General features: G+C 32.6%; 1 protein-coding gene and 1 long non-coding RNA gene across 2 annotated transcripts in view; one reads left to right on the plus strand and one right to left on the minus strand.

Annotated features, from left to right (window-relative positions):
• LOC133186671 (transient receptor potential cation channel subfamily M member-like 2) overlaps nt 1-25,211 on the plus strand; it is a 73,257-nt gene that overhangs the window by 9,824 nt on the left and 38,222 nt on the right. Inside the window, exons 4-17 of the mRNA XM_061321916.1 lie at nt 975-1,019; nt 6,842-7,025; nt 8,780-8,960; nt 9,898-10,061; nt 10,274-10,463; nt 13,131-13,240; nt 13,575-13,672; nt 14,471-14,679; nt 14,983-15,083; nt 16,687-16,821; nt 17,073-17,111; nt 19,803-19,862; nt 20,184-20,382; nt 24,497-24,633. Of these exons, the coding sequence (XP_061177900.1) occupies nt 975-1,019; nt 6,842-7,025; nt 8,780-8,960; nt 9,898-10,061; nt 10,274-10,463; nt 13,131-13,240; nt 13,575-13,672; nt 14,471-14,679; nt 14,983-15,083; nt 16,687-16,821; nt 17,073-17,111; nt 19,803-19,862; nt 20,184-20,382; nt 24,497-24,633 (1,852 nt within the window). The remainder of the gene's footprint in view (nt 1-974; nt 1,020-6,841; nt 7,026-8,779; nt 8,961-9,897; nt 10,062-10,273; nt 10,464-13,130; nt 13,241-13,574; nt 13,673-14,470; nt 14,680-14,982; nt 15,084-16,686; nt 16,822-17,072; nt 17,112-19,802; nt 19,863-20,183; nt 20,383-24,496; nt 24,634-25,211) is intronic.
• LOC133186672 (uncharacterized) overlaps nt 16,409-25,211 on the minus strand; it is a 156,406-nt gene continuing 147,603 nt past the window's right edge. The window contains exon 2 of the long non-coding RNA XR_009721085.1: nt 16,409-16,540. This is a non-coding gene — a long non-coding RNA (uncharacterized LOC133186672). The remainder of the gene's footprint in view (nt 16,541-25,211) is intronic.

Here is a 25,211-nt window from a genome sequence, read left to right on the forward strand (position 1 = left end):
GGTGTAGATTCAAGTTTGTTCAAATCATGACCCCCGGGGGTAGGGTGGGGCCTCAATGGACGATCAAAGTTTTACCTAGGAATATATAGGAAAAATCTTCAAAAATCTTCTTCTCAAGAATAGCAAAGCAATGATTGGTAATATTTATTTGGAAGCATCCTCAGGTGGTGTGGGTTCAAGTTTGTTGAAATCATGACTATCAGGGGGTAGGATGGGGCCACAATGGACGACAATTAAAGTTTAACATAGGAGGATATAGGAAAAATCTTCAAAAATCTTCTTCTCAAGAACAGCAAAGCTTTGATTGGATATATTTTTTTGAAAGCATCTTCAGGTAGTGTAGATTCAAGTTTGTTCAAATCATGACCCCCGGGGGTAGGGTGGGGCCACAATGAACGTTCAAAGTTTTATATAGGAATATATAAGAAAAACCTTTAAAAATCTCAAGAACAGCAAAGCCACAGTTTGTAATATTTATATGGAAGCATCCTCAGATAGTGTAGATTCAAATTTGTTCAAATCATGACCTCCAGAGGTAGGGTGGGGCCACAGTGAAAGTTCAAACTTGTAGAGAAGAAAGTCACAGTTAGTCAAAAAATTATGTAAGCAGTGTAGATTTAATTTTGTTCAAGTCATATCCCCCCCCCCCCACTCCCTTTTAGGGGTAGGTTGGGACCATTTATGCATTTAAGCTTTTCAATACTAAACTGATTTTTCCTTTTTTCCTGGCAACAGTGCTCAGGTGAGCGATGTGGCCCCTGGGCCTCTTGTTTTATTTCATAATTTCATTTGATCATAGAAGCAAATACATGTATCAAATATCTTTCTTGTCCTGTCTATATAAATATAAGATCATATTTTATGTTTTTGTGTTATTTGGCATTATTTTACTGTGTTTTGATTGGTTACTTGGCAGTATTTTACTGTGTTTTGATTGGTTATTTGGCTTCATTTTACTGTGTTTTGATTGGTAGTGTTTCATTGCCTCCCGTCAGAGTTCCAGGCAAGGGTCTCCTAGGGTAAGTCTTGAACACTGTCAAGATTTACTTTTTGCCGGATTGCTAAGCAAACAAGGTTTTTAGATTTATGATGTCCAACTCCTTATGATTGAAGAATACTGTCTGTCACTTGATTGCATCTTGTAAGATACCTTGTCCTTGTAGGCTAAGAAAAAGTTTTCCATGACCAGCTGTCCAATGGTAAAAGTACATCAAAGTCCTATAATTTTGTTGCTTGATGCTTTCACTCATGTACCCTTTCTTTACTTCATGTTGAACCAAAGAAATATACCTCGCCATAAAAAAATCTCATGTAAGTTTGTATATATGCAGGTGCCCAATAGTAATCACATTTTAGGGTCACATGGTGAAAGGTCAGGGTCAAAAGGCAAGATAATTAATATGACCAATGTGATAAGCTTGGATTGGATATTTTTTATAGTGAATCTTCTTATTTACTCCCTAGGTAGATAATGTTTTGATGAAGATCGACATCTATTGATTTTGGTGTCTCCATTAAAGATCAAGGCCAATGGTTGAGACTGTTGATTTGGTTAATGACTAAGACTTGCATAGTTGATGGGAGTAATTGTATTTCAGGATGTATAATCAGATTTTCAAAATAATGTGACCAATGTTTTTGATTTTAAGGTCATTCTGTCAAAAAGCTTATTTTATTACAAGCACACATTTGACTGGCACTAAAGCATTGATTATGTTATTTTTAACTTGCAAACTTTATAATTATTCACTACATAAATAGAGATATACATGCAAATTTTGAGGCCTCTCTCACAAAGATCATGAAGTCAAGATTAATGATATAAGTGCACTGCAGGACCCAGTATGACTCGGACTTTGTCAGTTTTCTCTTTATCAAGCGTTTACTGGATACTATCACCAATGCATAACGGTGTGTCTACTCAAAGACAATATCAGTGGAAAATTTTACTTGTCACCAGAGACGTGTTGCAGGGAAAATTACTCATCTTCAGTAGATTCAATTTAATTTATCCAGGTGAACTTTAAAGTACTTTTTAGTTCACCTTGTGGAAGTTGCAATATGCTTATGCTATACAGCTGCCATTGGTGTCAGCATGCATTGCTATATGAATAAAGTTGTAGGAGCAAGTTCAATTCTAAGTAACTATAATCCCAACTTGGACCAAACTTGCATGGATGATGCATTTAGGGATACACACTCACACACATGCTCCAAAAAATTTAACCTGGTCAATCATCTGAAAAATGTAGGTCAAATCCTTGGTCACTCATCTGGAAAATGTAGGCCAGATTCAACACCAAAAGCATGTCTGGTAATATGCATTCCTAGATGAATCATCCATGGAAGTTTTGATACCAAAGGACTTTTAATTACTAAGGAATGGACCTGCTTCAAATACTTTAACCTTGTCATTCAAAAAATGTAGGTCAGATCCAGCATCCGAAGAAAGTCTGGTAGTGTGTATCTTTACAGTTATTAAATGTTATTTGCAACTTTCCCAACTTGGTCTTGCATGGATGGTGCATCTAGTGATGCACACAACAAGACTTGCTTTTTATGCTGCATGTGACGTACATTTTCTGCATGAGTAACAGGTTTAGTTTTTAAAGCAGGTCCATTCCTACATGTAAGTTACTATTAGCACTATGGTGCCTGAATTTGCATGGATGGTGCATGTAGGGATGCTCACTACTAAGGCTGCATCTTACCTATACATTTCCAGATGAGCGATAGGTCTAAGTTTTTTGAACAGGTTTATTCCGGAGTAACTGTAAAGTCTACTTGGACCAAACAATGCATGAATTAAGTATTTGAGGATGCACACTACCAGACATGCTTTGGATGCAGCATTTGATGTACATGGATGATCTGACCTACATTTTCCAAGTAATTGAAATAAAGTTTTTGGAGCAGGTCTCTTCCTAAGAACTACATGCACTAATCCTACCCAGACCAAACTTGCTGTGATGTTGCAACTTGGTATGCACACTAACAGAGCATTCATTTGATGTGAGACTTTGCCTTGCTCATAGATAACATTCATCATGTGAGCTTCTTTATCTTTGATTACCTCTGTTTTCACCTAGAGTAGACGTTGACCCTTGACTTGCAAGTCAGTATTTAAGTGATGCAAATATGATTTAATGTGTTTTGAGTTGACTGACCTTGATCTTTAATACTAAATTGATATGTGATATGCAGGACACATAATTAGTTTATCATTAGTATGTAGGTAATATATCACTGCACACAATAATCATAAGATTTTTTTATCATTTAAATTATGAATAAGCTTAGCAATCCGGGCATACCATCTCTTGCTCGCAGTTTCTTGTTAAAATTGGCTTTACAAGTACACTTTACATTTGCTGTTCAATCTTTTTTCTACCCTTTGCACAGGAGTTCAATATATTCATGACCTTTATAGGATCATCCTCATGATGATACATTTAAGGAGTAACTGTCTAGTTGTTTGGTTTTATGATTTGATCAATCAGTTTGCAATTTGCATAAAAGCTGAAGGCATTTATGCATTAAATTATTACTTGTGCAAACTGATTCAGAATCAGAAAATTTTATTTAAAGTCGGATCTTCAAACAAATAACATAAGCTCTGTAGAGCTTTTGACAGACATGGATTGATCATTATCATAAAAACCCCAAACCAGACAATTTTTCCTTATATTTACATTTTCACATGATCCTTGATTCAATAAGAAAAATATTTTTATCCAATAATGAAAAATCTCTGCAGGCCCCACCCAGTGTATTACTAATCAACACACAGCAAGAAAGCATGGAGTTTTGTCATGTGCTGAGCAATTAGCGCTTTATGAGGACATGAAGCTATCACCTTATTTGTAGTTTTATCTCGGACACATTTGCAAATGTAAATATTAATCATTATAAGCTTGCAGCATGCACATTTAACAAAGAAAATTGTGGAATAATAATATGATGGTGATGATATTATTTGTTTGCACTATATAACTTGAAACCTCTCTTATCGATATTTAGACCTATGCATTATATTCAGATAAACTTATATGTGTCAAAAATTTCCCAATCTTTGGCATTTAAAATTATAGATTGCTTTTATTGCTTTGCAGTTAGATTTGCTGCTTATTGTATAATTATTTATATCTTGTTGCTCCACATGAGCAATTTAAGGTGATATGCCAAGTGATTTTGCAGACTGCTTTGTCTTTTATAAAATGTTTACTTTGTGATACATTGTAGATCTGTGTAATCATGCAATGAAAATAATTCTTTTCTTGGCCATATTAGGGCCTAATGTTAAGGTTTTCAGCAGACTGAAATGAATGTTAATTGTTACAGCATAAAATTTTGTTTCAAAAATTAAAGCAGTATTAGTCCATCATGAAATATTTCTCAATGGACAAATATTGATAATATATGCTTTTGTATTTTTAGTTTCTGCAGTGTCATTAAACAATGAAAAGCATAATGTATATATATATACCTTGTTTACATAGATTTTTATCTTTTACACAAGAAAAAATCAGTATGCAATTACATGTATTCTTTCAGATATAGAGCGTAACAACTATTATTGATTCTGATTATATCCATGCACTTAGTATCATATTTTATGACAAACACTCTCTGAATGAATTGCTTACAGCAATTAAGTATCAATTTTTGTCATAAAGTAGAACAAAGTTATGAAATACTGAAAGTGTACATGTACATGTACATGTATCACACTTGCAAACGATTTAACCCTGTTTCAAAGTTGTGTTAAAAGATAGACAACTCCTTTTCTGATGAGTATTTCTCTGTTTTAAATTTATCCACTTATGACAAGGATGAAAGGGGTCAAAATAAAATGGGGGCAAACATTTCCCTGTATATAAGCAGTAATTAAGACTCAGTTTGAGAATTATTTAACGAAGTTGGATCCTGATATTTAAAGTCTTAAACTTTTTTTGTCAAGTATAATTTTAGTTTCTACACACATAGCTTAATTAAAAATCAAAACAAAACATGGGGGTCAATACGCTTCTTTTGGCACTACAGTACATTTAATATGACCTTTTTGCACTGAAATTTGTGTCTTAATCAAAAATCACGTCTTCGATGTTTTCCCTCCAATGTTTTTATTTAAATAAATCATGGGACAAATTAAACTATTAGTCTATTTAAAAAAAGACACTTCAAAATTGTGACTAAGAAAAAGTTTCAAATTGCTACGCATAATCAATTATTTGACCTTTCTGCACTCAAAAAATGTGATTTTTCTGGCATTAAAAATTTAGCAAGCAAGAAAATTATTTTAAAATCTTAAACTTTTTTCTGAATTTAGGCAGATTGATCAAAGTTATCTTATATATTCAGAAAAGAAAAACAAAAGTGGGGGTCTATGATGTAAATTTTTAGATATTACTAAAAAAGTGTTAATTTTATGTCAAGCCCGTTATGAATAAATTATCCCACGTTTCCAACTATCATTGATGTCCCTGGCATACTCTACTAACTAGACAGTGATTCCTTATATTTCCATTTCATTGTAAAATAAAATTGTAAATTTAGATTTTAAAAATGTAGACTAATAGATTTAAATTACACGAGGCCTCACATGTCAATTTCAATAGTCACCGCCCACTGACGTCAAAAACAAAGACAGCCACACGAGAATTACATGCAAATTAGGCCTCCTTAGAGTCAGACACAAAGACAGCCACACGAGAATTACATGCATATTAGGCCTTCTTCGCTCCTGACCTTTCGCTTGGCGAAATTTGCATTCTGGTAGAATGATCAAGAAATCAACTCTCCTAACTTTCAAAGAGTTTTCACAGAGAAAACAAATAGAAATGGAAATATTATCTGCTAAGTATCTGAAGTTGTTTGCTTTGGTGAACAATGTGTGCAATTAGGATGTCCTATTGTTTGATATCAATGAAAATGTACTTTTGCAATGGCATAAAGAGCTAGGTTCACTTTATGCTTAAAATGGCCCTGTCCTTATATCAATTAATTGACTATCACCCTCTGTCCCATTTCATATATCAAAATAAAGTAGAGACTTAGTGCTTTCATTTCCTATAACTACATTTCTTTTTGAGAATCCAGGTATTGGAAAACAGGCTTTGAGAAAATGCAATGTTCTTCAATTTTGCAGAAAACATGCGAATTTGACTACCTTCAGCAAAGAATTAAAATATGAGCACAGTCCACGATCCAAAAATTAAAACATGTTTTGAAATCTTCAGAAACAGATCTTTGATTGTGTAATTGCATATTTTGGATCAGAGGTTGTGCTCTATATGAAATATTGAAAAAATACCTCAACTTTTGGCCATTTTTAAGGGAATTTACCAGATATGGGAAAAATGACGCATTTTATGACGTCATAATGCATTGACTAGAGAGAAAATTACGTCATGTTCAATAGATACACGGTCAACAAGGGTCCAAGTTATAGATACTGGATTTTCAACCAAAATTGAGCAGTTTCGATTTTACAGAAATTCTCAGGGCCAAAAAAGGCCCTAAGTGGCTCCTGCTCTTTGTACACTAAATTATGACAGAGTAATGCTAAAATTCCATAAAATTTGCAAAATAATACCTTTCTACCTTTTTTTCGTGTAAATATAGTAACTAGGTAGTGGATTTCTTGTGTACAAAGATACTAAATGCCAATCAATGTTACTGAACACCTAGCTGCAACAGTTGCAAAACTTAGCTTGAAGTACCTGAAGTAAACTAGCTGTGTTGTGAATTAAAGAAGAAGAATAAGCCCTTGAATAGCATCTGATGGTCCCTGTTATGGTTAGCACTTAGTATCTGTGACACTGTATTTTCTTTATTGTAGTGCTGGGGCAGAGATTGAAGCTATATGTAAATGTGGCTACCTTAGATCTGCCCACATGTCCTTACTGTCCTCTCCGGGGTCCTCAGGACTCGAAGAATGGAGGGTAGAGACTAACACCAAGGCAGTCAGAACCAATGCCTTTGGCACGGTTGAGTTTCTTGGGTTTGGAGAAAATGAGAGAAATGTGAGTAAAATGGAAACGATATTAATTTGGAGTTCGAAACATAACTACTTCTAATTGATTTACAAGTTTGTTTTTTTTAAGACTAATTGTTAAACTGGTTATTTATGTACATGCAGTCTCAAGTTTATTTGAAATATTATATATCATTATTTACATGTGTTTACTTTATATCATGATAACTTAGGGAGGGATTCTTCTCATAAGAATACTTATTTCTTATATTTAAAAATCAATGAAATTTTCACAGAATCAAGAAGACAATATCACTAAGTGATGGTATCAGCTAGATTAAATTTGACCGTTTTATATTAGAGGCAAGGTCAGGTCAAGGTCAGTACCTTTTCCCTGGACATTAAGAATAAAAAAATACTGTTGCCAATCATGTGATGCCTACTTCTTTTTCAAAAAATTAAATTTTTTTCTTTTTGCATAAAAAGATATTACCACATAGCGTCTATAAGATGATATTACCAAATTGACATAAATAATTTAACTAAAATGGATATTGGTTAATCCGAATTTTCTCTATTTTTCTTAAAATTTTAAGATATTTTAGTTATCTTTATATGCTTCCTATATTTAAATTTTTCTTATTTTCACATATGGTAAAGTTGTCACATAAAGATACAAAATGATATAAAAATAAAAAGTTTTGACCGTTTACTAAGAGAGAAAAAACACTTTTTACGAATTTTTGGCTCAAATCTGAACTTAGATTGGAAGCTTCTAAAAGCTAACATAATTGTAGTTTGTTTTGAAAATCATATTTATTTGATATATTTTAAAACTTTAGGTTCTTATTATTAATCTAACTTATATTTAAAAATATTTCCAAGTTTTTGATTGTGTAAAAATTATAATTAAATTCATTGTTCTCTAATTATTTTGAGAGGCAGAAAAGAAGATATTTTCATACGCCGCCATTCCGCCAAAAATATAGTCCCTGCTAGATTTCAAACTCAGTTTACCATTTCTATTTAAAGTTGAACAATTGTGATGAGGAAAGAAAAATATGATCTTTTAAATCTCTTACATCTAAATATATAAAACATATAAGCAAATATACTTTGAATATTTCATCTAGTCAGAAACCAGACAAGAATCCCTCCTTAACAAAACTATTTCCTGGTGGAAGTAGAAACAACAATTAGCTGCATGGGGGCAATGTGCTGTTGAATACATTGGGAGCTTGTCCACTATAGAATTTAAAAGTACATATAAGAAAGAAGTCCTGGTGAAATATCTTGCTAAATGTTTGGTGCACCACGCTGATAAAATTTAGGAGATGCTAGTTGTGTTACGCTTTTGTTATACTTTCTTGTTAAATAGTCAGCTTTGATTGGTTTGAAAACATTTGTTAAAAAGTACTTTAAAATTCAACTGTTTCTTTTTGATAAACATTAATTTTGCATCAAGATCCAGAAGTCTAAACATTCTGAATATGATGACTTCTGAAGTGCAACCATTGGCAATACTTTCAGCTTTATCATTGTTTCACTGTCACTAGTGTAACAATATGTTATGCCCCAAAAATGATGTGAGATTTAGAGCTTTCTTTCTTTATTGCAAAAGATCGATAGCAATCGTGTTACTAAGTATTGTCACTTTCTTCATAAACATAAGTAAAAATTAATTCTAAAATAGCTATTGTGTTTCACTACAAACAGGTCTTTTTAATGTTTATTTAAAAAAGTGAAAGATATACAAAAAATGATAGATATTATTTAATTACCTTACAATTAATCACATGACAGTATGTACGTGTGGACGTTAACACCAAGATGGAAGACATGATGGAGCTAATGATGGACGTGTGGGGTCTGGAAAAACCCAACCTTCTAATCTCAGTCACAGGTGGTGCCAAAAACTTTACTATGAAACAGAAAATCAAAGAGGAGTTCCGCCGCGGTCTCATGAAGGTGGCACGCAGTACAGGTAAATAATGTAGTTTTGTGTGTAGTTGTCCACAAGTGTGAGTACATAAGAGTAAATTACAGTTGAACTTTGGTATCTGGAACACTGATATCTCGAATACCGTGGATATGTCAAAGTGAATTGGAAGTCACAACCCCTTATTCTCTAAGTATTTTACCCTGCCTGGATATCTCGAATCCTCAGATATCTTGGAAGTTTTTTTCTCAGTTCCATTGAGTTTGAGATAACAAGATTTGACTGTAATCTTAATAGGAGCAGAGGGTCAAAGCTTTTATTCCTGGAAACCTTAAAACAGAAACTTTGATAATGATGAGGACTGCTGATTTCCAATTTGAAATAGAAGTGATAGTTAATATGTAGATGCCTATATATAGCTAGATATTTAACATGGTTGCCTGTGATACATTCAGTGAAAACTGGTATCTTGAACTCATAGGGCCAAGAAAAAGACTTGTAGGTATTGGAGGATTTAAGATATTAACTGGTTAAAATGCAAAAAGAAGTGGTTAGAATTATTAAACTCACTGACAAATCCATGGATTTTGAGATATCAATGTTTAAGATATACTGAATTCAACTGTATATGTAAAGAATAATCAATCAATTGCTTAACATACTGAGTTCGACTGTGTATGTAAAGATTAATCAGTACTCAGACGTAAGGTCATGTGGCTTAAAGATATGAATTAGCATTATTCATCTTGTCCTTTTTGATCTTGCAACAGGTGAAAATACCTTTACTTCAAATTGCCTGACAGTATAGATTTGAAATAGTTTATGACAGCAAATTTAAATCTGAAGTCAGATAATAAATTCGAATTAGAATATACTGATATGTGATTTTGTTGTAACAGGAATTTATACTGTACATAGCATTATTATTTTTAAGCTGAGCTGTCGCAGTTCTTCTTTTAGTCTGTATAGTTCTGTTTTCTAGGTGCCTGGATCATTACGGGAGGGACAAATGCAGGGGTGATGAAGCATGTTGGGGAAGCTGTCAGAGATTATGGGCTAGTGTCTGCCTCTACTAACCCCATCATAGTCATAGGAGTGGCAACTTGGGGATGCATACAAAACAAGGAGGACCTCATTGATCCTGAGGTAACCTCCCTCTTTCTTTTTTTTTTTTAAATCAAAATGGAAAAGAATCCAAACTATATGAACTGCAGAAGATTTAGCAGAAATGTGTTGATGTTATTTTTTTTTTCAATTGTTCTTCAATTACTGAGATTTTTTAATGATTTTAAAAACATTTATCCAAAGTTTGATGTGAATGACAGTTTACTGCAAGATACAATTATTTATTCTATCAGTGCCGAGGAAAGTGGCCCGCTTCATACAGACTAGGCAAAAAACAGAGACCAAAGGAAAGTTTCCTGGACCCGAATCACACTCACTTTGTGTTGGTTGACAATGGAACTCAGCATCAGTTCGGAGTGGAGATTCCATTCAGAGCCCGAATGGAGAACTCCATAGCAAACATGAAAACCAACACTGGCAAAAGTGAGATTGATAAATGATATAACTTGTATTCTAATTTCTTAGATATAGTTTCTTTTGATATACATGTGTCATAAAAGTTTTTTTTTTTTTTTTAAATTATTAAGACTACTCAGTATTATAAGTAAAGTAACTGTAAAAAGGTAAATGTACTTTGAATTAGGTTGTGATGATACTAGTATTTACTAGATAATGTATTTAAAGCCAGCTTTAAGGCAATGCTGTGAGGCCGAAGATCTATAACATTTATATTGAAATCAGTTTTTTTTATTTATTAAAATGAGGAAGTGAGCATATACAAATGTTAAAAAAGAACAAACAACCAAACAAAAAAAGGCCACCTCTTTATTCTCTTTCTGACTGAGCTTTTCAAATCAACTAAGGTCTGTCATGGCAAATTACTGTGAAATCGCTAATTTCCAATGGGGGGGGGGGGGGTAATTTTTGTTGCTTAAAGAGACCCACAACATCAAGTCCACCACAAAATGTTAAAATTTTCTACAGTATTATGTTTGCTTACCAGCCTGGAAATCAAATCCCCAGGAACCATTATTTTTTTTCCTCAAACCACAAAAATTTTACCCCTTGAAGTGTTAGGGAAGTTAAAAATTTATTATTCATTGAACTTTTAATTTAGATTGAATATTTGATTGTACAAATCGTAATACGCAAATTTCAAGATTATAACTCTCCAACTATAGAGGCACAAAAAGTATCCATATCAGCATGAAAGTGGAACAGGTTGTTGATATATACAAACCAGTATAAATAAATGAACAATGGCTAGGGCTTTTAAAAGTCATTTAATGTGATAGAAAAATGATAATGTCAAGCAGTGATGATTCTGATGATATTATTGAGCTCTGCTTTACATGTTTACAAAATCTACTTTCAATATTAGAATACTTGAAAACAAAAAAAAAACCTGTCATTGTCTTTGTGAAAAAGACGCTTCCTTAATTGTACAAACTGTTCTAAAAAGTTAGTGGGCTCCTTCAAGTTATTATAAGAGGAAGAGTCGGTGTGTCATTCAGAATGCAGACGTGCAATGATCAGATGTGCCTGTTTTTATTAGAGATCCATATCTTGTTCCTCCTCTGATGAGTCTTATTCACTGTGATATTTTCTTTTGTTCCAATTTTTTCGTAGAAAAAAAAAACGCCTTTTAAATTTGGTAATTTTTGAGTTGAAGAGTTCATCCCGACAATCAGTTATGATAGACGGGAAAATTGATGATGTAACGTATCTAATATAAATTACTGTCCTACCTGCCGGTTTACACGGAAACAAAACTCCCCTCTGTAAAGAAAGAGTGCACGATGGGAGATAATTTTGAAACTTGTGTATTGTCGTATCCATTTTCTTGGGCTTGAAACAAGTATTGGTATCAAGTCATGACTGTTAAAAATATGTTTCATTGTTTGATAATTATTATGTTATCAGACATTGTGTAATGCTTTGTTTAATTTGGTCAGATTGTGCTTTGAGGCAGTTAAACCTTGTGCTGTGTCTGTGTATGTGACCTCATTGACATTAATGAAGTAATACATTTGCATCTGCACAAATTAAAACGTATGAAATAAAACGTAAACCCAGATTTTAATACTCTTAGCTTATGAGAATTTCTAAATTTTTTTATTTGGTTAAACTTTAAAAGAAGTTTTTATAAGTATAATCTCTCTGCCATTTAATTTTATTAAGACATCTTTAATAATAACCTAAATGAGTGAGGAAACAAAAGTTTCTGACATTTTACTTGACATATACTGGTACATTGAACTGTAATACCTTTAATTATATGCCCACTGCAAAACAAAGTTTGAGGGGGCTGGTACCTATATAGAATTTCTCTTCAGTCTGTCTGTGTCAGTGCATAACTTTGTAACGGAGACACAATGGAAGCTCATACTTGCTACAGAGATTTTCTTATGAGCTAACGATATGTTCTGATCTTGACTCTAGGTCAATTGGGGAAGTTTAAGGTCACTGGCAGAAAAAAATTGAAATGACATGTATCCTGTCCATAGCCCTCTAATAAAAAAATATGGAAGGTTGATACTTCACACAAAAATTAGTCGTGAGCTTAGTTGTGTGTTGACCTTGAATCAAGGTCATTTTGGCAAGTTCACTTTTAGAAAAATGTATAATATCTGTCATGGTCATATCTTGTAATTGTGAAGCATCGGAAGCTCCTTCTTGGCACAAAGATTCCATACATGTATTAGCTAAGGCTGTATTTGGACCTTGACCAAGGTCATTTGGGGAAGTTCAAGGTCACCAGCAGAAAAGCGTATAATCTGAGTCTGGTCCATAAGACTTATTATAAGAAAGAAACAAATGCAGCACTTTAAAAAAAAATTCCATTGGGGGTTATAATTTAAATGTGAGCTGGCATATAGTACATCAATCAGATTAATAATCCTCATACTGTATTGGAAAATAGTACATGCTGATATTTCACAGTGACCAGATAGATGAATCTGCACATTGCATGAGTGATTGTATGCAAGAGGCAAAAAAATACTAAGTACATGTACTACCTTGACTGTGTTCAGAAAATACATTAAGAACTAATGAATCACAATTTTAAATGTCTGCATTATAAGTGACCTTAACTTTGGTAGTGTCTTTTCGAGTGAAATGATTTATTTTCTTGTTTGTATCGTTTAGATGCCTCTGTATATGTCCCTGTGGTACTGCTAGTTTTAGAGGGTGGTCCAGGTACATTGGAAACAGCCCACCAAGCTGTAGCCAATAACACACCTATTGTCATAGTTCAGGTATTGTAAGATTTATATGATATTCATTGTACATTAATTATTATTCTTTAACTACATGTAATTTTTTTTAGTTTAGGTGTATGTGCTATTTCAAGAAAGTACATTACTAATGCTATCATACATTTTATGATATTATTTTAATTAGTTATGTAGTTCATCTTTTCAAGTACATGTAGTTTTAATCATGCATCCACTACTTTTTCATTTTAAGAAAGAATAAGATTGAGTTATGTCTCTTTGCTTATGTATATATGGAGCTCTTGAGTATTACATTGCAATTGCATAGTAAATATTTGTGACATTGTGAATAATTGGAGATAAACTTCCTTTGTAGGGTTCTGGAAGAGCAGCGGACATTTTAGCTTTTGCGTACCAGAATTCCTCAGGAGAGGAAATAGAAGCTACAGATCAAGAGGGCAAAACAAAAAAGATGTAAGGGAACTTGTTCCAGAAAGTGTGACTGCATTTTTGTACTTTTTCCCTACCTTTTGCCATGAAATGATTCAAAGATTTCCATTAATATTATGACGTTGACTTACTGATAATTTTTTTTTATAACTTCAGGGATGTGCAATTACAAAAATTAAGCACTAGCCCATGGGCTAGTGGCAGCAATAAAGTTACTAGCCCCAAATAAAAAGTTACTAGCCCAAATGTAGGGGGAATAACAACTAATATTGAAAAAAAAATAGTTTATTGTTGAAAAAGTCCGGGCTTTAATGTCATTCTTTTTAAAATTAAAGTTTAATTCTCCCAAATATATTTTGTGTAAAGCACATAACATTTATCTTTCAATTGATTGAGTGATCGTAAATAATTTAATGAGATATCTGCATGTATTTACTGTAAACAGAGGAATGGAGGAAATTCGGATTAGAAAAAAACTATCGTTTTTGGAAGTAAATAAGTCAGGTAGTACTGCAAAATGGATAAGATTATGGAGATTTACGAACAATAAGAGCATGCTGCCTGGAAATTTTTCATTGGTTGGGAATTTAATAGCCAAAAATGAGTGAAAATACCGATAGTGATTTTCATGTTTTACGTTGGTAGTTTTAATATTTACTAGCCCAAGGGGCTACATCGGTTCAGAAAACTACTAGCCCGATCCCAAAAAATGGTAGCCCCGGGCGTCGGGCGATGCTAATTGCACATCCCTGAACTTTAGGAAATAGCATCCAATAACAAATAGAAGACTGAGATATTTTATCCTGAGATATTGTATTACAGAACACAGACAATATTTGATGCCTCAGTAGAAGCAGAAATAAGAAATCAGGTGGAAGAGAATTTTGGGAAGAAGAATCTTGTCAGTTACTGCGAGATGGTGAAGGAGACCCTGAAAAATCGAGACCTGATCACGGTGTTTGAATTTAGTATTGGAGGTCGAGGGTCATCCAAAGATATTGACAAGGCCATTCTCCAGGCACTACTCAGGGGTGAGTTCCTAGTCTTGCCTGCATGAGGTCAAGGACAGAGAAAGAAGTTTAACAATTATTTCAACTTTCAAGGACAGAGAAAGAAGTTTAACAATTATTACAACTTTTATGAAAACTATGTTGTAGACATCAATTTCATTTTCTCTGATTATATACATGTATTTCTTTAAGTTGTAGGGTTTCAATGCATGTCAAATTCTCTGCTTATTTAACATATGTTTAAATTTTAATAAATATCAGATTGATTTAATTATAATTTTTCAAAATGAAATAATAAAATCAATTTCAATTTTTTTTTAACAGCAAATAAGGATCAGATCTTTGACCAGTTAAAGTTAGCTTTAGCCTGGAACAGAATAGATATTGCCAAAAGTGAAATCTTTACGGATGACCGTTTCATTCAGGTACATAGAATATTTATTGATTTGTAGTATTTTCCATTTAATTGGCCATACAGTGTTGTAATGATTAAGAGCAGAAAAACTGTTTTGGGAAGGGATGGTTGGGGATGGAAAATTTTATTTTTAGGGCGGTTGAAGTAATCAGACCCTTAATTATTCCAGCCTCCCCCCAAACAAACCCATACATACACATTTATTTCTGTTAGTCTTTATCAAGAAAAACCTAATGTGCTATAATTTTAATCATAGAACTATGATTTCAGTTAAATGATGGTGTTAATCAACGTATATTTAAGAAATTGGTATGATGCATTATATATTGCAATTTTGCTTGCAAAATTGACCAGGGCTTTAAAACTGCTTGCCTAGTTGCTGAAATGCTCTCAAATATTGTTTTAGGATGGGTTTTTTCTCTCTCTCAGTGCTATGATAGTGGAGATATCTAGGTGCAGCAATATCCTTGTACATACTTTAGATGGAATTAATAAAGGGTGATGGGTGGGTGGGTCAGGGTTTAGAGCTTGTATAACTTTAGTGTGCTAATTTATGATTACTAGCTCTCAAAATAATAGAGATATATTTGATAAATGAAAAAAATTATGGTGCCATGACTCATAGTTGCTGCACTTAATATTGTTCCTGGTAAAAGAAGTACAAAATATATAACTACTATAGGTGAAGCAGTTGCTAGGACTTCATGCATATTAGTTCCATTAGGATATTGATTTACAATACACCTACTTTCATTGCTACTATACTCTGTATACAGAGAGGTGAGAGAATGGCTTGCATCCAGTCAGAATATTTATCCTTCTAATATTCCATACTGCTTTTTTCTGCAAGAGGAAAATTTAAAACATGATAAAGGAGAAGTGGGAAACAAGAAGTTTAATTGAATAATATTTTATTATTTACAATAGATAATCTACATTAAATTCATAGTTTCAGTGTTTTCCACTTACATTTTGTAGTTGTTTTAAAAGTGCATGAACAAATAAACAACCATGATGTTGAAGCACATACTGGTAAAACTTATTTGTACATGTACTTGTATTTGGTGAAAAAGTACTTGATTCGATATGCAAGAGCATGCTCTATGTATGTACAATTTCTAAAACGAGGTAAATTATTGACAAACAAGTTGATGAAACAAGAATATCAGCAGTCTCGTTTAAAGTCATCATTTCGTAAGTTCTATGGTTGATACAATGACCTTGTCAGCAAATACAATTTATCATTGAGTCAATTGCTGACTGACTTTTTTCATGCTAATTGTTAGGCCATTATTTACACACTGAATTGTCGACGGATTTTTCTGTTATTTCCCGATCATGACAAGGAGCACACGGTGGGTGTGACCGGTCGGCAGGGGATGCTCACTACTCCGTGGCACCTGATTCCACCTCTGATGTTTTGGAGGTCCATGTTTGCTCTGCACCTATTTTGTAATGTTTAATGGACTTTTGAGCTTGAATACTGTTCGTTATCTCCATATATTTCACATAAAAAAGGGGGGATCCTTTAGTGTAGACTTAGAATTTCTGAAAAAAAAAAGGTTATTAAGAATTGATTGATCACACATTTAAAGAACAATTGTCTTCTTCAGACTAACATGCTGTTTGAGATCATGCAATCTGCCTTAATTCTGAACCGGGTAGGCTTTGTAGAACTGTTGATGGACAATGGGGTCAACCTAAAAGACTTCCTAACCAAGAAAAGGCTTCTTAAGCTCTATAATCAGGTATGTCAAAATTAACATCCTAATTATCTTTCGTTAATTTTTTTTTTCTGAATTGACCTTTATTTTTGAATTTTAAGTTGTTCTTTTTTTTTTTTTTTTATCTTTTGTTTATTTGTTCTAGTTTCATTTCTTATTTCTTGCATGAAAAAAAATTGTTTTCTTTCCTACCTGTATTTTGCAACTAGAAATACTTATTTTCAAAATCTTTTTAAAACAAATAGATGTATGTCTATATGTTGTCATGATTTTAGAGAGACCTGTCTTTTTCTTCACACCACACTGTACAAGAGGTCAGAATATTGAGCATTCTCCATGTACTTTAACAATTAATTTTTTTTAAAATTTGTTGTCTATTAACCTTCTGCATTGTTCTTTAGAGAGTGAAGTCAGTAAATTTTTAGTACAAAGTATCAGTACAAGCTTTTTAAATTAAAAAAAAAAACCAAAAAACTAATGAAGCTTTTGCACTTTGCCAGCTTGCAAAACATGATGCACATTAGAGGGCTGCCTGTATAGTCAATTTGTATCTAACCAGCATTTAAAAAGTTGATAATTCTTTAACAACCTATGCTTTTTTTTTTTGGTTGAATAAAATGATTATTTTAATCAAGCTTCATGGGTACATCTTTGACCTATTCTACCACAACTGTGCTTGGCATTTCATTTGCTCATTGTGTTCTTGGTACTTTAGATATTTTTTTTCACTCATCTTTTTTCAGGTTTTATATCAGATTCCCCCCCCCCCCCCCCCCTAAAAAAAAGTTTACTTTTTTTGTCATTAGCACTTTAGTCTTTAAGAGCTGCAGGTAGAAAACCCATAAGACAGAAAAGCCTCAATTTTCTCACTTTCAAAATATTTTACATAAAAGTAACAATAGACAGCATATTTAAACATTTTATCTACTTGAGCATGCTCCCACAGTAGTCAAATTAGCTAGTTTGTCAGTTCCAGTGTACAAAATTAACATTTTCATACCTGTAATAATTAACACTCACTGTGGGATACAAAATTTTATATAAAAGCTTGATGGAAAACTTATGCAACATTGAGTAGAAATCATATTTATTTTAATCTTATTTATTGCAATTATTTGCTAATATATGTGGTTAACATAAACATATATATAATGTGTGTTTGCTTTCATCTGGTAACAGCAAAGTTTTAATCCTGTATGCTTTTCCAAGCGAAGAATATCTTCAGACTGATTTTGTCTATTTTTTTTTTTAAATTCCTTATTTGTTTCCATAGGTAATCCACTACTGCTCATACAAAACCTGTGACATCATTAAACAGAATATGCTTGTTTTCATGAAACTTCACTGAAAATTCATATTTATCAATCATTGACTTCTATGAGCATCATTTGTAAGGTACAGTCCGACAGAAAAAAATATATTCAGTTTTATTCACTTAACTCAAAGCTAAATGGATGCATTGAACTACAAGTAAATAATTGTTTTATTATATTGACAGTTTTTATAGGTATAATTTTTTATCACTTTACAATGATGATGAAAATTTGAAAGTCAGATAATACTGCTTGAAGTGGCAGTCTGTTAGGATTTCATAATTATAAAGTCAACGATCAGAACCAGGAAAAATATGATGACATAACGCAATGATTGCATACTAGTACTTATGTTTTCAGTATTAATTGAAAGTTTGCTTGTTGTGAGGTGCACATGATGTTTATTTTTGTTGATTTTGACATTCAGATTTCAGCTAATCAGAGTAGAGAAAAATCATCTGTTTATATAATATTTATGTATGAGGTAGTACGTTTAAGAAAATGAGAAAAACTGTTTTAATTTTTGCATTTAGGAATATTAGCATCGTAATATGTCAGTGCCCAGGTTGTATTAAGAAAAAATGTTACTTTGGATTGAGGCAAATACAAACCTTATCATCTGACAAAAGCAGTTCTGTATGTGCAAAGGTTTTTTTTTCTTTTGGAGGGGGGGGGGGGGGGGGGGAGAGAGGAGGGGAAGGGGGCATAAATAGTCAATCCTTCCACCTGTTCTTCACTTCAATTCTTTCAAGTCTATTAAAATCAGTGCATCAAGTCTGCAAAATATAAGTTAACTTTTTTTTGTACCATAACTGCAATAGAATACATGTATCGACATCATTGTTGCATATGTTCTTTTGTGTCATCTCTAAAGCTTTTAATTAATGAAGGGGAGGTAAGTGATACAGTAATACAAATACATGTACATACAGTTGAACTTCGATATCTCCAACATCAAAATATTGAATTCCGTGAATTAAGTTAAAGTGAACTTTTTGTATCTGCTTGCTGACTGCAAAAGCACATTTCAGTGTGACAAATTATTTTTTTTTTAATATTGGCATATTGCGATTAGTTAATCTAATTTTAAAAATGATTTGCATGACATTTTAAATGAAGAAGAGTTTATTGGCATGCATGCAAAATAAGATTTGAATTAGCTGCAAAAAAAAAGGGAAATACATTTGTATTTTCAGTATAACTCTCAATGCAAATACATGTATTTCAACACACATCAATTATATGAATCATTGTTTGAAGCTTGTTAAACAATAAAGCTCTGAACAACACATTTCATCCAGAGCTTCTAGGTATGAAGTGCTGTAGTACTAATTGAGTGCTATGTACAGTATTACAGGTATTAGCTGTGGACAAACCACATCAAGACATTCTTTGATTGTTTATTTCATTCTCATCAAATTCATGAGAACAAGTGAATCCTATCTGATGCAGACACATTAAAAAACTAAAAGCAGTAGGTTCCAATGATTCTTGGTTTTCAATAAAGTCATAACCTTGGATGAAAAATGAGAGGAAAAAGATGTTCATTTTACAAGTGCAGTTATATATTGATGTGCCTCTAAAAATTAAATGTCATAAGTTTTAAATTTCATTGAAAAATCTTCCAAAAAAAAAAAAAAAACCTATGTATATAAGAGCTGGCCTTACTATTTTATATGTTTTATTTTATAGATAAACAAGAATACTCAACTGTATCAGATGCTGGATAAAATTCGCCGAAAAAATGGAAATGTAAGAGAAGGAATCTAAATGATGATCAGAGCTTAAACTGAATATCTATTTATTATATAATGTTTTATTAATTGTGATAAAACATATAATAATGTATTGGCAAGATCATTGAACATCTGTAAGTATGAAAATACATGCAATTGAAAGAAGTTATCATAATTTTTCGCAGACATAATTTTAATTATTTGTGTGTAGTTGAAAGGCAAGTTTACTTACATAAACAGTCCTTAGGTTTTAGATTATGTAAGAAAAGTTTCCCATGTTTTGTAAAGAAACTTTTAACCAATGATAAAGCCTAAAATTGTTTTTTAATGTAAACAGGCGAAGTACATCTCCCTGGTGGATGTGGGTTGCTTGATTCAGGACCTCATTGGGGACTTTTACACCCCATGGTACCTACTGGACCCCAAAGTAAGGGACCTTGATGTAGAATACCTCCTTGATGGGGTGTCAGCAAAGAGTATGGGTATGCCAGGGATCAAGAAGGGGATTTTATCCATGGCAACAGGGAAAAAACAAGGTATACCTCCACTGTGAAATTATTGTTTGCTTGCAATTCATGTAGTTTTGAACTCACATATGTGGGCATTGTTATGTAAAATCTACAGACCTGGGATAGCGTCTATCCAAAATATCATTAGTTGTACAGAATTTTTTTTCCCATGTACCATTATCATGCACATGAGGTATAATTTCATTAAGGAAGCGATTGCAAGGCGTCATGTGATCGACTCATGTGATGTTTTAAAAAAGAAAGTTTACGGTAACCATTTCCGGAATAAGGGGCGTGATATGATTGCGCCAATGACAAAAAGTCCTCGTGGCAATATTTCATGAACGCAGAGAAAGAATAGGACGTGACGCTGCAGAGTGTTGGGGAGCATCGGCGCAGATTTTTTCATCTTCATGTTTTGTTTTGACGTCTAGCTTTTGTGTACTATATAGTTCTATATCAAATCTAGCAAAAAATAATTTTTAAAATAATAATTTTTGAAAATTCACGAGGACATGAACAAAGACGCTTCATGCCGGCATATTTTATGAAGCGCATAAGCACGACCCAAATTTATGTCATTCAGCAATTATTTTTTAAACTAAAGTTTCTAGTTTTGACGTCAAGTGTGGCATTATGACGTCACAATGGAGATATGTACTCATGTACCTAGTTCATGAGAAAATGATGTGAAGAATATGAGGAAAAATATTTGCAAATGTAAATATTAAATAGCAAATCACTATTTTTTGCCAAATAAGATATTAGGATTTTTATATATTTATTGCAGATACAAGTTCTATGAAATAACCCCTATTCATTCAATATGTTCAGACAAGTGTATCAAAGTATTTATTAATCTATACATACTGTTTTTTCTTAGTCTTTTTACAGACTATACATATTTAAGGTTCAGTAGCAAATCATCATACGAAAATTTATGAAACTTATAATATTTTAGGAAGGGGGGGGGGGGGGGGGGGGTATTGAAATGCATGTAACTTCAAAATGAATGTGATGACCCTACTTCATATTTTAGCTATAAGTCACTTATAATAAATTGTACAAAATATATTAGTTTTTGGAAAATTCATTGGGTAATTTTTTGTCAAGATGTTGAGAACTCCTCTTGAGGTGAAAATATTACTGCAAATTTACAATTAATACTCCCCAAAGCAGTGGTGGCATTACTACATCTATCAATATATTCCAATACAATTTTTATTTTCATTGAATATAAAGCATATTATTTAATATCTATTGGAATTTTTTATGTTGTTTCAATAATGTACCATAATGGGATATATAAAATTTCACCTCATAAATATCAAAATATTGAAAAACTGCGGTTACCATGGCAACCATATCATCCTTATAACCCTGATGACCTTGGTTGAAATTTTCATATTATGATACCATTAATGTCAGGCAAATTTTATGTAAAAATGAGAAAAATTCATTGAGCGGATTTTTTTCACGGACCCTTGCAATCGCTTCCTTAAAGTTATATATTACATGTAAATAATGACCCAAAGATGACAAGACAGACCTGGGTCACAACAGGTGTCAAACATGTTACACATAAGTATTATAATAAGGACATTTTTAGCTCACCTGAGCAGAAGGCTTAAGTGGGCTTTTCTGATCAAAATTTGTCCATTGTTGTCATCGTCTTTGTTGTCCCTGTATATATTAGTAATGTTATACATGTATGGGAAAACATGTAGGAAAAACTTGAAAAATCTTTTATCCATGAACAGTAAATCCTTGAGCAGTAAAATTTATATGGACACATGATCCACAGGAAATGTGTATTCAAGTTTTTTCAACTCATGACCCCAGGGGGTAGGGTGGGGCCACAATGTTCAGATTTACAACCATATATAGAAAGAATTGATTGTTTCAAACCTTCTTCCTAGTGAACATTCTCATGTAGCAAAGATTTGTTTGTCATAGTTAAGTCATAGTCATCTGGAGTGGGGATGATTTCATGAAAGACTCTCCAAAGGAATTTTTAGACTTCTCATAGTGCATTAGCAAATTTCAAGTTGTTAAATACACATGGATGCATGAGTATACAGGGGTATCCATGCATTCTGTAGAATATTTTTATGAAAACAACTTTTCATCAGATATCAAGGGCTTTTATTTTTTATATACTGTTTACAGAGTTTTATATATATACATGCCATTTTGATTTCATTATCTCAATCAGATAGCAAATATTTAAGCAGTGCATGTTGCTATACGGTTTGTATTGAGAGTTTCTATATTTTTTTCAGTTATTATACATATATAGAAAGAAGTATTGATTAATTAAGATGATAAATTTCTAGTTGTAATGATTAAATGGATTCAATATCAACACAGTTAGGCATTCAATTCCATGCCCATATATGTTATTGGACACTGCATAGTGACAGTTCAAACTTTATTGCATTTTGTGGGTTGAGAACATCACATCATTATCTAACATCTGCCTACATTTTTTGGCTAATGGCTTTAAAATTGTCTGATGAGGGGTTCAGAATGTCCTATATACCTCCCAGTATCTGCCCACACCTCAGGGGTGAATGACGTCAATTCTCCCATGATTAAGAACAGAAGAATGTACTTTTCACCAGAGATTAACTATAACATTAAAGCTGAGGTTAATATCTATGGGCAGTAGTTTTTATTATTATAGTGTTTGTGATAATTGATAAATTGAAATTAAAGATCATGCTTGCACAGAAGTTTTAATATATTGTATTAAAAAGTGATAAATATCTGAAATACCCCTTACTTTGCAAGAAGATTGATTCCATAGCTGCAATGAAGCAAAATTAAATTACCTATAAAGATAATTACTTATGTCTATCACTTTATGAAATTAAAACAATTAACTGACAAGACTGGGAATTTCCTCTGATGTCTTGGTTTTTAGCTGATAATTTTTTCTTCTTTTTTAAGGCACCTTAATCACTTAGTTGACCTATTTCTATATGCATGCAATTGTATATCTTTATGCTTTGTGCATTAATATGCAACATTCATAAACTTTTGAACATTTCCAGCTTCTATGAAATGACTACACCAATCTTATCCAGTGTGGGCAAATGGAGCAAAAAACATCAAATTCATGCAATGTTTACAAAATCTTCTCTGGACATCTAGTAGAAAAAAAATCTTTGCATGATTAGCAAGCAGTTTTAAAAGCTCTTTACCTAAATTGTGAAATTCATGGAACCTATTATCAAGGCTTGTGCCCCAGGGTGGAGCAAAGTTGATTATATATATATTGAAAATTTACATTACAAAAACATTGAGCAGGCAAAATGCATGTTTGCATAATTACAATGAGTTCATAACCTTCTACCATAATTGTAACACTCATGACTCCATGCAGGTCCCATATGTTAAGGTCCAAGGGTTGGACATAGTTAGTAATGTATTAGAATACATTACAACTTTGAAAATCTTATGGACATATAGGCACTCAACTGTTTGTGGAATTAACAAGTACTACCCTTTTTGTTTCATACCCCATGGGTTGGCGTAAGTTGATCATTTAAAACTCTTTGAAATTCTTTTTCTTTACTCATGAACATTTAGAAAGAAAAATGTTTCTTACCCGGTAAATATAATAAGTTAGCTAGCCCTCTCACCTGTAATTATAACATTAATAGCTCCTGTGTCCAGTGTTCTGGCCCCAGTATGGGGCTTAATTAATTTGTCATATATTGCAATTTTTTTTTATATATATTGTATGTTTGATATTAAATTTACTGAATTACCTTTATAAATGATTTTAAAAAATTATATCACGTGAATGTGGAGGTACAATTCCAGTTTAGATCCCATGTATTGTGTATGTTTTACTCAACAATTTAAAGCTGCTTTGGTCAAGAAACAACTTGCAAAAATAATTGCATTGTAGTAACCACTACATGGTATAAAATCCATGCACTATATCAAAATAATGTAGATCGAATGTTTAATAGCTGCTTATTATTGGATGAATACCATAGAATTAATAGCAGCATAAGTTAAGCATTTATCAAGCATTGTGGTAGCCACTAATGTTACAGCCATCCTCTTTCAAATAAATCATGGATAGCAAAGTCTGACATAAATTTTGCCAAAATTTTCCACTTTTCAGAATCCATGGATAATGACCTTTTGACCTCAGATGAGTACCAGGTACCAGATTTTGATAATCCATTCCAGGAACTGTTCCTCTGGGCAGTGTTACTCAACAGACAGGAAATGGCCAAAATTTTATGGAAAGGAGGAAAAGTAAGCCTTTATTACATTTTCAACAGTGAAATACAGTAATTTATTTACTGAATAAAAGTGGTATTCTGACACAGTGTGAAAAGATATCAAAATGGTATTGTCACACAGTGTGAGAATATCAGAGGTGTGGCAAAACGTACGATTTTCCTTCCCTTCACGAAGAGTGTTTTTAAAAAAATCCATGGCCTGTTATAAGATAGAGTTAATGAGCCATCCTGACAGAGATTAATAGTTAATATACTGCCAAAAAAATCCATGTTTACGTTTTTCAATCTTGCAATGGCTTAGCTATGATGTCTCATAGGAGTGAAACGGTTCACCGCGGTATCGATTCACCGCAGTATTTTTTCTCGGTTTGATACACGGTGCAAAATCTCAAATTTTCGGTTCGGTTCATTTTTCGGTCGGGATCTTTATTCAGTCGGGTTTGGCAAAAGGTAAAACACGTTAATCAGTATAAATAAGTATAGAAAACGTAAATTTTCGATGACTGATAGCTTATAAAATAATTTTTGACAGTGAAATGATTTTAATCAATTTCTTCTAGTCAATTTGCAAATAAAATTCGTAAAATATGT

This window comes from Saccostrea echinata, unplaced genomic scaffold (assembly GCF_033153115.1).
Source record: "Saccostrea echinata isolate AGI-Se365-2 ecotype Australia unplaced genomic scaffold, CSIRO_AGI_Sech_v1 ptg000014l, whole genome shotgun sequence".
Taxonomy (NCBI): domain Eukaryota; kingdom Metazoa; phylum Mollusca; class Bivalvia; order Ostreida; family Ostreidae; genus Saccostrea; species Saccostrea echinata.